Below are 16,024 nucleotides of genomic sequence, written 5' to 3'. Positions count from 1 at the left end.
AGCCCTGCGTTCCCCTCAGGCGGGCTTCCCAGACTTGGTTCTCCTCTGCCTCTCTCTCGAGGTACCCCCTTCCCCACCTATTGCAGTCTTATCTGAGAAGGCCTGGGATCTGAACACGCCATTGACTACATACCCAACACTATCAGGTCAGAACTCATCTGGTGGATGGAAATCAGTCCTTGGGACCTTTTATGATGGATGTAACATTGATACAAGCCTGTGTCTTTGATTTGAACATTGTGGAGTCGCAAGGTCCAACTGTCCTGGTCAAAGCTTGTGCGGCCTATGTACTTGGGATGAACATTATTTGGCTTCTCTTGGCCTTTGAACAGCTCATAGAGAACCAGCTTATTCTGATCCTGCCAAAATATCACCAGTTCATCCAGGCTGAGATTTTGAGTGTTTGGAAAGTGGCATGGCAATTCTCCAGTCTCATTGAAGAAGGCATGACTTTTCAAGGAAGCAGCACCTGAAAAAGGAATGGTGGAAACTGGGGAAGGAGAAACAAGAGGGAAAAATAAAAACCTCAGAAATTCCATTTCTCTTTATACAATACCTAGTTGCTATCTTCTTAGTAATGATCTTGAAGAAGAAGATATTAAACTCTGAAACAGTGCATACACACTGGTATGTGGAAAAAGGAAGGAGTTTTTGTTCTCATTCTACTGCTAACTGGTTGGCTTTGTGCAAACTGCAACTCCTGTGCGGCTTGGTTTTCTTATCTGTTTAATGAATGGGTGGACTAAACATTCTAGCATTTCTTCCAGTACTGTGGTTCTGTGAATTTAAATGCCAGAACAGGAAAAGCCAGCAGAGTTATATAACTCTTTCACCCACTGGTTACCTTCCTATAATCTGAATATTAATTCTTTCCACTGTAGCTGTTATAGGCTCCAGTACTGCTTTACCATGACTGAAAGTTTCCCCCTCCCTTCCCTATTCCCTAATTCCTTGACCTGCTATGGAGAAAAGATTTCTGACCATGGTAACAAATGTGGTATCCTTCCTTTCATTATGTCTTGTAGCTGGGAACCACAGTGAATAACATCTTTAAAATTCAAATAGTTCCCTTTATAGAGCTTCCCTCACGACTGCTTCTCCCACAGCCAGCTCTTTCAAGGATATAAAACAGTTTGGAAATGACACAAATGGTCAACCAAGGCCTCTATTCTGTAACCTATCTAAGCTCTTTCAGAGATCAGAAAGAGAACTGGGCAAATATGATGGTTGTTTTGGGATTTGTGGTGGTCAAAGACCATTTTAGTACATGAATGAAATGCTGGAAATGAATCACAAGTGGGAAGGTGAGGATGTACTTTTGGAGTATTGGGGAATCCCCAGGTACCACAAACTTGCCCTCCTCAGCATGCATGCATTTACTTTTGGAAACTTTTTCAAACCCTAGAGAATGTTCTGGGAGAGTTCAGAGAAAGGCTTTCATTCCTGAGGGCATATTGGGGTTTATATTTGGGCCACATAACTCCTTAAATGCGATGGATTATAGGGTTTTGTAGGATTCATTCTGGATCACAGAATTACTTGAAACTTGCCAAGAAATTAAGTTGTGGTGAGTGAGAAGTACAGGGTTAGGTGGTGAAATGCTGTTTCTTAGTTAACATGAAGTTAGGTGCCACTTTGGGAAGGGAATTAGGATGGGTTCTAATTAAGTTTCATCATTCTAGACTTCAGTAAAGGGATGTGATATTAAGGAGGAAAGGAGAGGTAGGTTGGTGAGGGAGATGAGAGATGTTGCTTGAGGTGTTCTTGGGTGGTGGTAGGAGAACTTAAATTGATATGATCAATGGGTTTCTCTTCTTAAGAGAAATGGGTTTTTCTTTCTAAAAGAGAAATATTAGTGATATGCACTTGGCAAAACTGAAGTGTGTACAGAGTAGCCCAGTGAGAATGGATAAGCAAGGAGGGGATTGGGATGGTCTTGAACTCTATGGGAAGGGACTCCAGGCATCACTGAGAGTCAGCACAAGTTTGAATCACTGCTTGTTGCATTATACTTGCTAGAACACTGTGAAGCCCTTGAAAGTATAAAGTACAGTCTCTGTATAGCATGTATTTCCATAGTGGAGAGAGGTGGGAAAATCTACCTGGATACTTGGAACAGTGAAAGGGGGACTTAAAGAAGACTTTCTGTGTTCAGTAACCACCTTACCAGGCACTCCTGGGATAATGCTCTTCCTTTGCTAAACTCTGAATGATAATCTAAGGGTGCCACCTGCTGTAAAAGCTTCTAGCAACTATCTCTGGAGAAACTCATGCTGGTTTTATCACAAATTTGCCATATGATATAGAGCAGATGACCTAGTAGAGAAACCAAATACATAGTTGAAAATTCTGTCAGTTAACTGACACGGTATATTATTACTCAGCAGTCAATTGTGCCTCTAGCCTGGAAATTACTTTGCCTTTGGCTTCTTCTGTCTTCCTGATTTAGGGTTGCATCTCTACACAGCCTCACAGTACCTCTTCTCCTGTCTGCCTGCTTTCTCCACTGACAGACGGATCCATGACCCAGGCTCCCTCTCTCAAAGATAAGAAGGAATTTTTCTTCCACTCATCCAACTGCTCCCCTCTCATCTAACAACTGAAAGTGTGATCTGTGTTCTAAAGGCATCAGCGTCACTCAGGGGCTGTCAGAAATGCAGTATCTCTAGCCCTACTCCAGACCTTCTGAGTCAGAATCTGCATTTTTAATAGACCTCCAGTTTGAAAAGCTGCAGTAGAGTATTTCTATCTCTGTCTCCAGTGGAAAAAGAGTGATGATGAAATAGGAAATATCTGTTTCCACCCATCCCTCCCCAAACCTTCTCTCTTCACCCTGGACTGGAAATCACTCTGAAGTTCCTTTTGAATGGAACTGAAAGTATTTCACAACTTAGACTCCATAGTTCCCCACCAACCACTGGCTTCCATGACTTAACTCAGAGATATGCATGCTAATCACTTCTCTGACGATATAGGGAAGATTTAGCTCAAAGTTTGCCCTCTCTAAGTGGCTTCAGGCTTCCCCTGTTATGACCCTAAACTTAAGGCCACCCAGCTACTGTATTCACTGGGCTCCCCTGAAGATTAAACATTGAGATTCTCTCTCTTCCCTGGCACTTGAGTCATAGAAATGGTCTGGGTCTAGTTATAACAGGCCTCCCAGGTGGTGCTAGTGGTAAAGAACCCACCTGCCAGTGCTGGAGACATAAAGGATCCCTGAATCAGGAAGATCCTCTGGAAGAGGAAATGGCAACCCACTCCAGTTTCCTTGCCTGAAAAATCCCTTAGACAGAGGATCCTGGCTGGCTATAGTCCATAGAGTCACAAAGAGTCAGACACGACTCAAGTGGCTTAGCACTTAGCACATAAATATGTTAGGAGATGGTCACTCAAGAATCCGTTTAGACACCTCCAATGTTTTTATCAGGAGGACATTGCTGATAAAGTCCACTTTATCAGCTGAGGACTTTATCACCAAGATACTGTTGGCTTTCACACAGAAACTATAGTCATCTAAACTTGTGAGGTCTCTGACCCCACCCAGGACTTCAGTTTTCCCCAGCTACTACCCAAATGCATATCTTATGTATTCTAGGTCATCTACTTCTCATATTACTATGCTTATCTGTACTCATGAATTTCCCTTCTTTTACTAAACTTCCTCCAAAGCTCTACCAGTGTCATTCCAATGTAATAAACTCTTTTATGTCTTCAACCTCTTCATCAAATGTTTCCCATAAGGTTGTGCTTTTGCCCCCAGCCACTGCTTGTTTTATGACACTTTACAGGGACCTTTAGTAACACTCTTCCCTCTTTGAGGTGTTCTTCTCTTTCACTACTGTTAGCTACTAATCATTTGTCACTACTTCCTTACTCACTGAAGATTCTTGGCATTAGATGCAAGGTCTTCCTTTTTAATCAATTGTTCCTATCAAATATCAGAGGTGGCTTTGGCAGGGATAAGTTTACCAGCAACCATGCCTCAATGTTCTTTGAGCTTTGCCACTTGAAGGATCTTCATCCACAGACTATTTCAGCAACTCCTTTCCCATGACATAATCCTAAATCTTATTGCTAAGAACATCTCTGTCCCTAGAATCTTAAACCTCAATGTACCAATCTTTGTCTGCAAGATATCATCTTCCAAGATTTGCTCTTGACTACCTTCATCTGTTTCTGAACTTCCTCACGACTTCAGCTCTATCCAGTCTATACCTTATAATGCAGAGCTTTCCAAAAGCAGTCTCCTAATAGGTGCATGGTATGACTAAGATACTTAATTTTCATCTTACTTAATTTTAGCTAATTTAAATTTAAATAGCCACATGTGGCTAGTGGCTATCATGTTGGATAGTGCAGCAATAGTATATTTTTTCAATTATTCCTTTGTAAGAAACTTCCATAAACTTGCCCTTTTATGCAGATTTCATTCCAAGAACAATCTACTTTTGATCTATATATCTGTTCTCATGACAATGTTTGAACGCTCCTGGAGAAAATTATTCAACTGATTAGACTGGTGACATTACAAATCACTTGTCTCTAGTTCACTTAATTTGGCCTCTGGGCTGCTCACTCTACTTGGTAAACCCTCTCCCTTCCTCCCAGCAGTTACTTCAGCAGTACCCTCTGCTACTGCTTGTAGTTTCTCTTTCTCGAGTGAACTTTCTTAAAGACTAAGCAGTGTTTGCTGTCTCCACCCTTGCCTCTGTCTCCAACTCGCTGATGAAACTTCCCTGGCAAGTGTTGTCAGTGGCTTCCCCCCATTGTTAAATGCAGAACACTTTTTAGACCTTATCTTATCTGACCACACTGTTGAACACTGCACTGTTGGCTGTCTCTCCTTCTTGAAACTCCATTCTTTCCCAAATTCTGACATCCTGGTCAATTTCTTCTCATCACCCCTTAAGTAGTGACTAGAGCAGGGATGGTTCTCCAGGAGTTTTCATGGCTGAGATGATATTTCTGTTAAGACTTGCTTTGCTTTGATCTCATGCTCACTGTGGATCCCACTATAGATATAAATACATACACAGTTATGTACATATATTATAGGTATATAATATCTGTATATTTTATCAAATATATAGCTATACTATATATTACATGAAATATAGTCTATTAAAATATATGAAGTATCATATAAGATAAAATGTAAAACATATCACTACATGTCAAAAAACTCAGCTCCTGGCAAGTCCAAGCCCTCAGATTGTACCACCCACTGCCCCTTATAGCTGTTGTTATCCATCTTGTCTTAGGCACGCCCTTATTCACTGAAGATCTGAGCACCTAGCTTCCCCATCACTGCCTTTGTCTAGGCAATTTCAGCCCCTTGCGTACAATGCCCAACCTCTCTCTTTCTTGTCCTCTTTTCCTCCAGTATCTTGTCCTTTCTACCTCAGCCATCTCCTCCCTGGACCAGAATTCAGATCTTATTGTTATCACCTCACTTCCTAAAAACTCTCAATAGCAAGCATCTCACCTTGTGGCCACCACCTCTTACCTTTTCATTTTATTCTTTCTCCTACCACCACTCCATAAATTCTCCCACCTCATTGGGATATGTTATGAATTGGAATATTTCTCACTGTATCTGCAGATAGTACCCTAGGTCAAACCTCCACTACCTTTTGATTGGACAATTGCAATTGCCTCCTTACTTATCTCCCTACTTCTACCCTTGTTCCCAAATCTAATTCCTTAAGCCCAATTGACCCTTAAAAATGCATCTCAGATAGTATAACACTCCTGTTCAAAAGTCTCTGATGGCTTCTCATCATTCTGAAAATTATATCCAAATCCCTTCCCATCAGACGGTATAGTTTTCCAACTATACCCCAATCCTTCCTGTGACCTATGAATTCTTATGTAAGCTGATACCTGGTAACTTTCAGACGTCTTCCCTTCACTTACTCTGCCCCAGCTATACTGGCTTCCTTGTCATTCCTCCAAAAGGCCAGGTACAGTCTATCTCAAGGCCTCACCACTTCAGTCTTTTTGCACAGCCAAGAAGACATTGCAGTCTTGGAAGGGAGTTGCAGTCAAGGATTTGCCCCCTTCACCAGCCAGTCACGCTCTTTCACATATTTGTATTGTAGCCCAGGCACCTTTGTTTTACAGTTTCTTTATTTGGGGCCTTGGGCAGAGGTCTTCTTAAGATGCTTCTGATGCGGCTGCCTTATGTTTGGAGACATTTTCACCTTGCAGGCTTACTTTTCTCCAGCAGACTCAGTGTTTCCATTCTGAGCCCTTCCCCCTCATCCTTCCTTTCCACCTCTCCCCAGGGTCCATAAAACTGCTGGAGACTTTTGATCTGAGCTCCCTCAACAGTTTGAAGACCCCCATGTTTGTGCTGACCCACTTAATCCTTGACTGCTCTACTGCACAGAGAGAGAAAGAAATGAAAATGTGGAAAAACAGGTTAAGAGTCCAGAGGAGTTAGTCTGAGAAGTACTAGTAGTTCCTAAAAGAAGAGAATGGGAGGAATGGTAGAGAAACAATATTTAAAGATTGTGATTATTCAAAACTGAGAAAGACACAAGTCCTTAGATCAGAAATGCATTCTCAATACCATGACAGTAAGTGAAGATAAATGACAATAAATCTGCACCTAGATACATTGTGGTGAAGCTGTTAAACAAAAAACATCAAATACTTTTTCAAATTTATGAAGAAGTGAATCTTTCATTCTTTAAAAAAAACTGAAGAGAGAACACCTATAAAACAATGACATTATTTGTTCTAGTTCTCTGAAAAATACCGTTGGTAGCTTGATAGGGATTACATTGAATCTGTAGATTGCTTTGGGCAGTATACTCATTTTCACTATATTGATCCTTCTGACCCATGAACTCAGTATATTTCTCCATCTGTTTGTGTTATCTTTGATTTCTTTCATCAGTGTTTTATAGTTTTCTATATATAGGTCTTTTGTTTCTTTAGGTAGATTTATTCCTAAGTATTTTATTCTTTTCTTTGCAATGGTGAATGGAATTGTTTCCTTAATTTCTCTTTCTGTTTTCTCGTTGTTAGTGTATAAGGATGCAAGGGATTTCTGTGTGTTAATTTTATATCCTGCAACTTTACTATATTCATTGATTAGCTCTAGTAATTTTCTGGTGGAGTCTTTAGTGTTTTCTATGTAGAGGATCATGTCATCTGCAAACGGTGAGAGTTTTACTTCTTTTCCAATTTGGATTCCTTTTATTTCTTTTTCTGCTCTGATTGCTGTGGCAAAAACTTTCAAAACTATATTGAATAGTAGTGGTGAGAGTGGGCACCCTTATCTTATTCCTGACTTTAGGGGAAATGCTTTCAATTTTTCACCATTGAGGATAATGTTTGCTGAGGGTTTGCCATATATAGCTTTTATTATGTTGAGATATGTTCCTTCTATTCCTGCTTTCTAGAGAGTTTTTTTTTTTTTTATCATAAATGGATGTTGAATTTTGTCAAAGGCTTTCTCTGTATCTATTGAGATAATCATATGGTTTTTATTTTTCAATTTGTTAATGTAGTGTATTATATTGATTGATTTGCAGATATTGAAGAATCCTTGCATCACTGGGATAAAGCCCACTTGGTCATGATGTATGATCTTTTTAATATGTTGTTGGATTATGTTTGCTAGAATTTTGTTAAGGATTTTTGCATCTATGTTCATCAGTGATATTGGCCTGTAGTTTTCTTTCTTTGTGGCATCTTTGTCAGGTTTTGGTATTAAGGTGATGGTGGCCTCATAGAATGAGTTTGGAAGTTTACCTTCCTCTGCAATTTTCTGGAAGAGTTTGAGTAGGATAGGTATTAGTTCTTCTCTAAATTTTTGGTAGAATTCACCTGTGAAGCTGTCTAGTCCTGGGTTTTTGTTTGTTGGAAGATTTCTGATTACAGTTTCAATTTCCATGCTTGTGATGGGTCTGTTGAAATTTTCAATTTCTTCCTGGTTCAATTTTGGAAAGTTGTACTTTTCTAAGAATTTGTCCATTTCTTCCAAGTTGTTCATTTTATTTGCATATAGTTGCTGATAATAGTCTCTTATGATCCTTTGTATTTCTGCATTGTCTGTTGTGGTCTCTCCATTTTCATTTCTAATTTTGTTGATTTGATTTTTCTCCCTTTGTTTCTTGATGAGTCTGGCTAATGGTTTGTCAATTCTATTTACCTTCTCAGAGAACCAGCTTTTGGTTTTGTTGATTTTTGCTATGGTCTATTTTGCTTTTTTTTGCATTTATTTCTGCCCTAATTTTTAAGATTTCTTTCTTTCTACTAAACCTGGGGTTCATAATTTCTTCCTTTTCAAGTTGCTTTAGGTGTAGAGTTAGGTTATTTATTTGACTTTTTTCTTGTTTTTTGAGGTAATTTTTGAGAGAACTAGAACAAATAATTTCACAATTTGTATGGAAATACAGAAAACCTCAAATAGCTGAAGCTACCTTGAGAAAAAGAATGGAACTGGAGGAATCAACTTGCCTGACTTCAGTCTCTACTACAAAGCTACAGGTATCAAGACAGTGTGGTACTGACACAAAGACAGAAATATAGATCAATGGAACAAAATAGAAAGCTCAGAGATAAATCCATGCATCTATGGACACCTTATCTTTAAGAAAGTAGGCAAGAATATTCAATGGAGAAAAGACAATCTCTTTAATAACTGGTGCTGGGAAAACTGGTCAACCACTTGTAAAAGAATGAAACTAGAACACTTTCTAACACCATACACAAAAATAAACTCAAAATGGATTAAAGATCTAAATGTAAGACCAGAAACTATAAAACTCCTAGAGGAAAACATAGGCAAAACACTCTCTGATGCAAAACACTCTCCAACATTAACCACAGCAGAATCCTCTATGACCCAGCTCCCAGAATATTGGAAATAAAAGCAAAAATAAACAAATGGGACCTAATTAAAATTAAAAACTTCTGCACACAACAAAGGAAACTATAAGCAAAGTGAAAAGACAACCTTCAGAATGGGAAAAAATAATAGCAAATGAAGCAACAGACAAAGAATTAATCTCAAAAATATACAAGCAACTCCTGCAGCTCAATTCCAGAAAAATAAAAGACCCAATCAAAAAGTGGGCCAAAGAACTAAACAGACATTTCTCCAAAGAAGACATACAGATGGCTAACAAACACATGAAAATATGCTCAACATCACTCACTATCAGAGAAATGCAAACCACAACCACAATGAGGTACCATTACAAGCCAGTCAGAATGGCTGCTATCCAAAAGTCTACAAGCAATAAATGCTGGAGAGGGTGTGGAGAAAAGGGAACCCTCTTACACTGTTGGTGGGAATGCAAAATAGTACAACCACTATGGAGAACAGTGTGGAGATTCCTTAAAAAACTGGAAATAGAACTACCATATGACCCAGCAATCCCACTGCTGGGCATACACACTGAGGAAACCAGACTTGAAAGAGACATGTGTACCCCGATGTTCATCGCAGCACTGTTTATAATAGCCAGGACATGGAAGCAACCTAGATGCCCATCAGCAGATGAATGGATAAGGAAGCTGTGGTACATATACACCATGGAATATTACTCAGTCATTAAAAAGAATACATTTGAATCAATCTAACAAGGGGGATGAAGCTGGAGCCTATTATACAGAGCAAAGTAAGCCAGAAAGAAAAACACCAATACAGTATTCAAACGCATATATATGGAATTTAGAAAGATGGTAATGATAACCCTGTATGCAAGACAGCAAGAGAGACACAGATGTATTGAACAGTCTTTTGGACTCTGTGGGAGAGGGTGAGGGCAGGATGATATGGGAGAATGGCATTGAAACATGTAAATTATCATATGTGAAACGAATCGCCAGTCCAGTTTCGGTGCATGATACAGGATGCTTGGGGCTGGTGCACTGGGATGACCCAGAGGGATGGGATGGGGAGGGAGGTGGGAGGGGGGTTCAGAATGGGGAATACATGTACACCCATGGCGGATTCAAGTCATTGTATGGCAAAACCAATACAATGTTTTAAAGTAAAATAAATTAATTAATTAATTTAAAAAAATTTTTTTAAAAATGACAATTAGAATGAAAACTTCTCAGCAACCATAAATCAAAGAAGACAATGGGGGCAATTATTTCTGAATGAATAAAACACACACATACAAATAAAGCAAATTACAGCATTTCTACTCACTGGACTAATAGTTTCAAAAATTATAAAAATGAAAAGAACTTAGAAACTTGAGACAGTGTGTATGAAACAATACTGAATAAAACATATTCAGGGATTTGCATGTATATTGTGGCCACAACTATATGTAACTATTTTTATTCTCTCGCCTGTTACATTATTGTAAGGACCAGAGAAGTGATTTTTAAATAGTACAGGGAGCTGAATACTTTTTAATAGAGACATCTACAGGGAGAAGGAATGAAAGAAAGTGAAAATGAAACCAAGGATGGGTAAATACTGTTAGAGGATGTTGAAAGAGGTTTTTGTAATTTTGAGGCCCTGGAATTTGGCCCTGTGGCTGCCAATGGCTATAAAGGAAGGGTTACAAGTATTTTTGTTTCTGTAAATCTCAACAGTAGCGAGGGGACTGAAATCCCGAGTTGCATAATTTGGAGATGGTAATAAGATCTCTCACAAAGGAAAAACAAACTACAGTCTCTCAAACTCTTGCCTCTTCCTGAAGTAGTTTGTTTGCCATTGGAGGCTCTCTGTTCCCTACAAATATCACCCCTGCTCCCAATCAACCACATGCTTACCCTATTCAGTGACCGTCTTCTAATAAATTAGCTTGTCAGACAGCCCATTCTCTCTGGAACCTACTAAACATTAAGATGATCCACTACTTCAGAAGTAAGATACTCCCTACTGGGAAGCATACAAGTATTTCAAAGACCCCGGAAACAGTACCTTAATTTTAAAGGAGTGACTCCAAAAGGAGAACCTTGAGGCTCCATGACACTTCTTTGGGAATTTGGGAATTAGGTCTGAACTATCTATCCACCTCTGTGATTATAGTGACCACTATCAACAGCAACAGGAAGTGGGAGTCAAAGTAGCCATATAAACATGCAACCAACCATATAGGAACCTGGAAAAATCCGGGGGAAGCAATAAACCTTTATACCAGATAGAAAATGAAGGTTTGAGCCAATTTTATGTAAATCTTAAAAGTGAAGGAAGAACCCCCAACTACTCCTGGAATATTAATTGTTCAACCAGAATTATTGTTCAAGAGAAATGAGAAGCCCTAGGACCCAGAGAACCTCCAGACAATAAGAGAGCATCCTTCAGAAGTCAAACTAAGAAGAAACTTCCTCCTGATGTGTGAACTAATTGATTTCCCAAATACCACTCTGAATCCAGATTTAAGTATTACTGGAGGTGCTGGGATAGCAGCAAACAGAGCTGGAAAGTTACAGGTACCTTTGCTAGTGGCAGCTCAACATTCCTTTAGCTTTATAAACACAAGTTATTATCTAATAAACACAAATTATAATCTAAACACAAATTATAATCTAATTATGCAAGAAGGCTGCCTTCTTGCCCTTTTAGGTTTCAAACTCTCATCCAATTTTTGCCTCATGGGCAGAGTCAGCAAATACATTGTCTGATTTCCATGACTAGGGGAAGACACAAAACATATTAGGGAAAAAGAGAGAAACAGAATTATTTCACTGCATTGTTTTATATCTGCTGTCAAATGAATTATTCAGCCCTGTGTTTTTGCTGGGCCAATTGCATCCCCTTTCTCCCTTTGGATGCCTGCCTATGAGTAGATCACTGCTTGCCAACCCAGTAAGCAGAGATGTGCCCTGAGAAGAAAGATGAGATTCAGATGGATTCCTTTTCATTCTTTACATAAGAATGAAATCTATTTTGTTGTTGTTGCTATTTTTAATCCTGTGTGAAGTACTGGCAATATTATCTTCTAATCAAGTGTCACTGTCTCTATCTTCTATCCCACCTCACATTTGTATGGCCAAAAATATAACCACTGTTCTCTCATCACCATAAAGCTTAAATGACTTCTATTTGGAGGAGTTATTTTTAAAATTTCAGTATTGACAACTCTTTTTAGAAGTCAGGAAGTGTCCAAGCAGTTTCAAACGCAAAGCAAGGGCAAAAGTGACACCTGGACTCAATTTTGGTGAGGTTTCTCAGTTTTATTTTCACTTTCCATGGGCAGAGTCAGAAAGTTTAGGGGGAGAAGGGGTGAAGGATATCTCAATTCAGACTTTTCTGAAATTTGTTTTCAGGCCATTTTTTTTTTTCTTCTCTCCCAAGTTATAAGACCTGGGCTGGTCACTGTATGAGAAAGACCAGGGCCCAAGCTGTAGGGACAGCTAAGGAATTGACTGCAGGGAACTTGAAGGGTGTATTTGATGGGAAAATTGTGAACTTGACTGAGGCACAAGCCACATGATCTATCAAACCTGTTTGGGTGCCCAAGGGACAAATCCTACTGTATGGAGAGTTCCCTAGCAAGAGGTAGGGGAAGTAGCATTGTGTCGTGGTGAAGTGAACAGATGCTGCATCTATCCTGCTGGGTATGAACTCAAGCTCTGCCACTTGTCAGCAATGTTGTATTAAGCAAATTACTTAACCTCTCTGGGTTTTAGTTTGTACATTTGTAAAATAGGGAATCATAACAAGACCTAAAGCAGAGTTATGAGGGTGTTTAAATGAGTTAATATCTATAAAATGCTTAGAACAGTACCTGGCACAAAGTTTTTGTAAGTGCTACATCTGTATGCTTGTCAAATAAAAAAATTAGAAGTGGGATGGGAAGAGGTTCTTGCTGGATAATGTTCTCCAAAGCTTTGCTTCAACCCCTTTCTCTCTGCCCCTGCTCACACATAACTTTTACTTTCTCAAGAGTTAAAATAGCAAATCATATTGGTCCTGGGAGGTGAAAGCTGATATTATGACCAAAGTCAGTGATCTGTTAGCCCATCTGTAGATCAGGTAACATGTCTATAGCACAGACACAGAAAGCTCCAGGGTGCAAAGCAGAAAGCACATCCCCAAAAGCCTGTCCCAGCCAGCATCGATCTGAGGGAGACTCTTTCCCTCGTAGCCTGACTCTGTCAACCACAGCAGGGATGAGGTCAGTGGCCAAGGGCCTTATGTGTGGCCACTGGGAGGAGGTGAGCTCATGGCCAGTCTAGTTAGTTAGGGGCAGCCTGTGCTCTGCTGCAGCCAAACAGCAGATCTTCTACCCCTCCCCGTCTGCCCCACACCAGGACCAGGATGCTTCCCTCTCAGTACGGAGGGTGGGGAAGACAAGCAGCAGGAAGAGCGTGGGTCAGGAGAAACTAACGGCACCCAGTCTCAAGATGGGTGGCAGAAACCTTGGCCAGTCCCAGTTTAATGATGAAAGTAAATTGAGAGAAAGCAGCAAACAGGGAAGGTTTGAGTTTTCTGAGGCCTGACACTTCTAAAATTTATTTTGAGTAGAGAGGAGCTCTTTAAGGAAAAGAATACAGAACACAAAACAAAATGCCCATGGCAACTGCAACGCTGCTCAATAGGGGGAGAATGTGACAGACAGACAGTGAAAAAGTCACAGTGGAAAGAGACAATGGTCTTAACTTATTGTGGTTAAAATATCTTACTAATGAAAACTTTACTAAGACCTAAGACCCGTGACTGCACTGTTAAGGCTCCTCCTGAGGTCTTGGAGTGGTTTGGAAAGAACTGTGCAGGTGAGAAGCCCTGAAGCTTAGCCCCTTAGCTTGATGGTAAGGCAGCTGATATGATTAGCTGAGGGGCATTTAAGCAGGTGTAAGATGGCAGAAGGCGTGGGCTCCATCTCAGGTTGGACCTGCCATCAGCTGAGATACATGTTCTCAACTGTGATGCTTCCTTCTCCATGAAAGTCTTTTTGGCTTGTGGTCTTGTGAACGCTGAATAGAAAGTGAATAAAACCCATCAAGTCTCAAGCCCCAGCTTGCAGTTCAGGTTCATGGGGAGACAGTAGGAGGATTATAAGACTTTATAAAGCCAAAAGTGTGCTTACCAGAGAGCAGGAGGGCCATCACAATGAGAGTGTTTCGCAGTCCCATGGTGCTAGAGTTAAAACAGAGAAGATAAAACTCGATTAGAAAATGAAACCGAAAACCAAAATGTGACAAAGTGGAGTTTGAAATTCACTTCGGCCCATGGGTGTGGCAAAGATGATACAGTGTGTTTATCAAAGCCATTTTCTTTTTCTCCTAGCCCTACAGACATACCCTATTTCCCAGTCCCCAACCCCATACTAAGTAGGCCGTGTGACTGGGTTTTGACCAGTGGAATTGTGAGCAGAAAAGATGGGCATTACTTCCAGGTACCACATCGCTAAAGCCTTTCTCTTGCCTCCATCCCCTGCCTTCTTTGATGCAGAGGATCCAGAGGAGGAGTCCAAGCAGCCAGAAGATGGTAAAGCCTCACTATGAAAGAAGCTGATTGGCTGAACAAATTAATAAGACAGCTCTTAACACCCCACAGTGATCTATATTGGACTATGATGCGAGCAAAAAATAAAATTTTGGTGTGTTAAGTTAATGAAATTTAGGGAGTTGTTTACCGTAGTAGCTGAGAAAGAAATGGCAACCCATTCCAGTATTCTTGCCTGGGAAATACTATGGTGAAAGAGGAGCCTGGTAAGCAACAGTCCACGGGGTTGCAACGAGTCAGACACAACTGAGCAACTAAAACGGCAATGGCAGCATTATTATCTTGACCAATAAAAGGATATGGTGGGGCAAATAGAAAGTATTTATGGCTTCCCTGGTAGCTCAGTTGGTAAAGAATCTGCCTGCAGTTCTGGAGACCTTGGTTTAATTCCCGGGTCGGGAAGCTCCTCTGGAGAAGGGATAGGCTACCCACTCCAGTATTCTTGGGCTTCCCTGGTGGCTCAGCTGGTAAAGAGTCGCCTGCAATGTGGGAGACCTGGGTTTGATTCCTGGGTTAGGAAGATCCCCTGGAGAGGGAAAGGTTACCCATTCCAGTATTTTGGCCGGGAGAATTTCATGGACTGTATAAGTCCATGGGGTCTCAAAGAGTCATATACGACTGAGCGACTTTCACTTTCATGTTTAGAAATCAATTTTTCTTTAGCTTCCCTGCAGTTTTCAAACATTAATGCACATAAAAATTATCTGGAGGGCATGTTAAAGCAGATTCCTGGGCCTTTTTCCACAGCAATTCTGATTTAGTAGATTGAGTGAAATCCATGACTCACAAACTCACAGATGATTAATGATGTTCCTGGTCTAAGGAGCCCACTTTGATAATCCTGTACTAGTGTTCACTTAATCTATGTGATGGAGCCAAGGAAAATGATAGGCATTGCTCTATAACCTCCATGCTCTCTCTTTTCTTTTCCTGCCCTCCACCTTTCTTCATTCACCGATTTACCCCAACTTAGACCAAAAAGGCTGTAGAGTGGCTTACAGGGAAGCATAGAATAGGGAAGATGACCAACATTACAAACAGGGGGAAAGCAAACCAGATACAGGAATACAAAATGGAGTCAAGTACAATGTCAAAGCTAAATGCTTGCCATAGAAATCTGCCCACTTTGTATGGTATGGGTCACAAGTTTGGCTTGTTAACTTTTTAACAGCTAAAGTGATAAGGAAACTCTAATTGGTGAATCAATTTCCAGATCTATCCATGAGATAAAAATAAACCAATGCTCAGGTGAAAGTATACAACTATTCCTGATCCAATAGCATACATTTCTTCCCTGCAGGTGATTTGTCTAGAAGCCATCCTTGATGCCTGTGGGTTATGCTAGACACCCTTCCTTTCCTTTCCTATAGCACCCAGTGCATGACTTTAGGCTGAAAGTATTTGTTATGTTTCTTTCCTTCTGGACTGTAATTTCTCTCTTTTTAAATAAAAATTTTTTAATAGATCATACCTGCTCATAGTACTAAATTTGAAATACAAGGGCAATAAACAGTAGAAAGTAACTCCCTGCCAACCCTGCCCTCTAGCAGTTTGATTTCTCCCCATAGCAATAAGTGTTGACCACTTTTA

At 40.2% G+C, this 16,024-nt stretch overlaps 1 protein-coding gene across 6 annotated transcripts in view; it reads right to left on the bottom strand.

Annotated features, from left to right (window-relative positions):
* The window catches only part of CD86 (CD86 molecule), a 65,520-nt gene that overhangs the window by 17,057 nt on the left and 32,439 nt on the right, over positions 1-16,024 (bottom strand). For 5 of the 6 annotated variants that reach the window (XM_065942472.1, XM_065942475.1, XM_065942476.1 and 2 more), the window contains exons 2-3: positions 14,016-14,065; positions 134-490 (exon numbers count right to left, since the gene is read on the bottom strand). In XM_065942472.1, the coding sequence (XP_065798544.1) occupies positions 134-490; positions 14,016-14,065 (407 nt within the window). The remainder of the gene's footprint in view (positions 1-133; positions 491-14,015; positions 14,066-16,024) is intronic. The other variant, XM_065942473.1, reaches the window with a different exon arrangement.

This window comes from Muntiacus reevesi, chromosome 8 (genome assembly GCF_963930625.1).
Source record: "Muntiacus reevesi chromosome 8, mMunRee1.1, whole genome shotgun sequence".
Lineage (NCBI taxonomy): Eukaryota > Metazoa > Chordata > Mammalia > Artiodactyla > Cervidae > Muntiacus > Muntiacus reevesi.
This window is presented reverse-complemented; position numbering and strand designations above follow the sequence as displayed.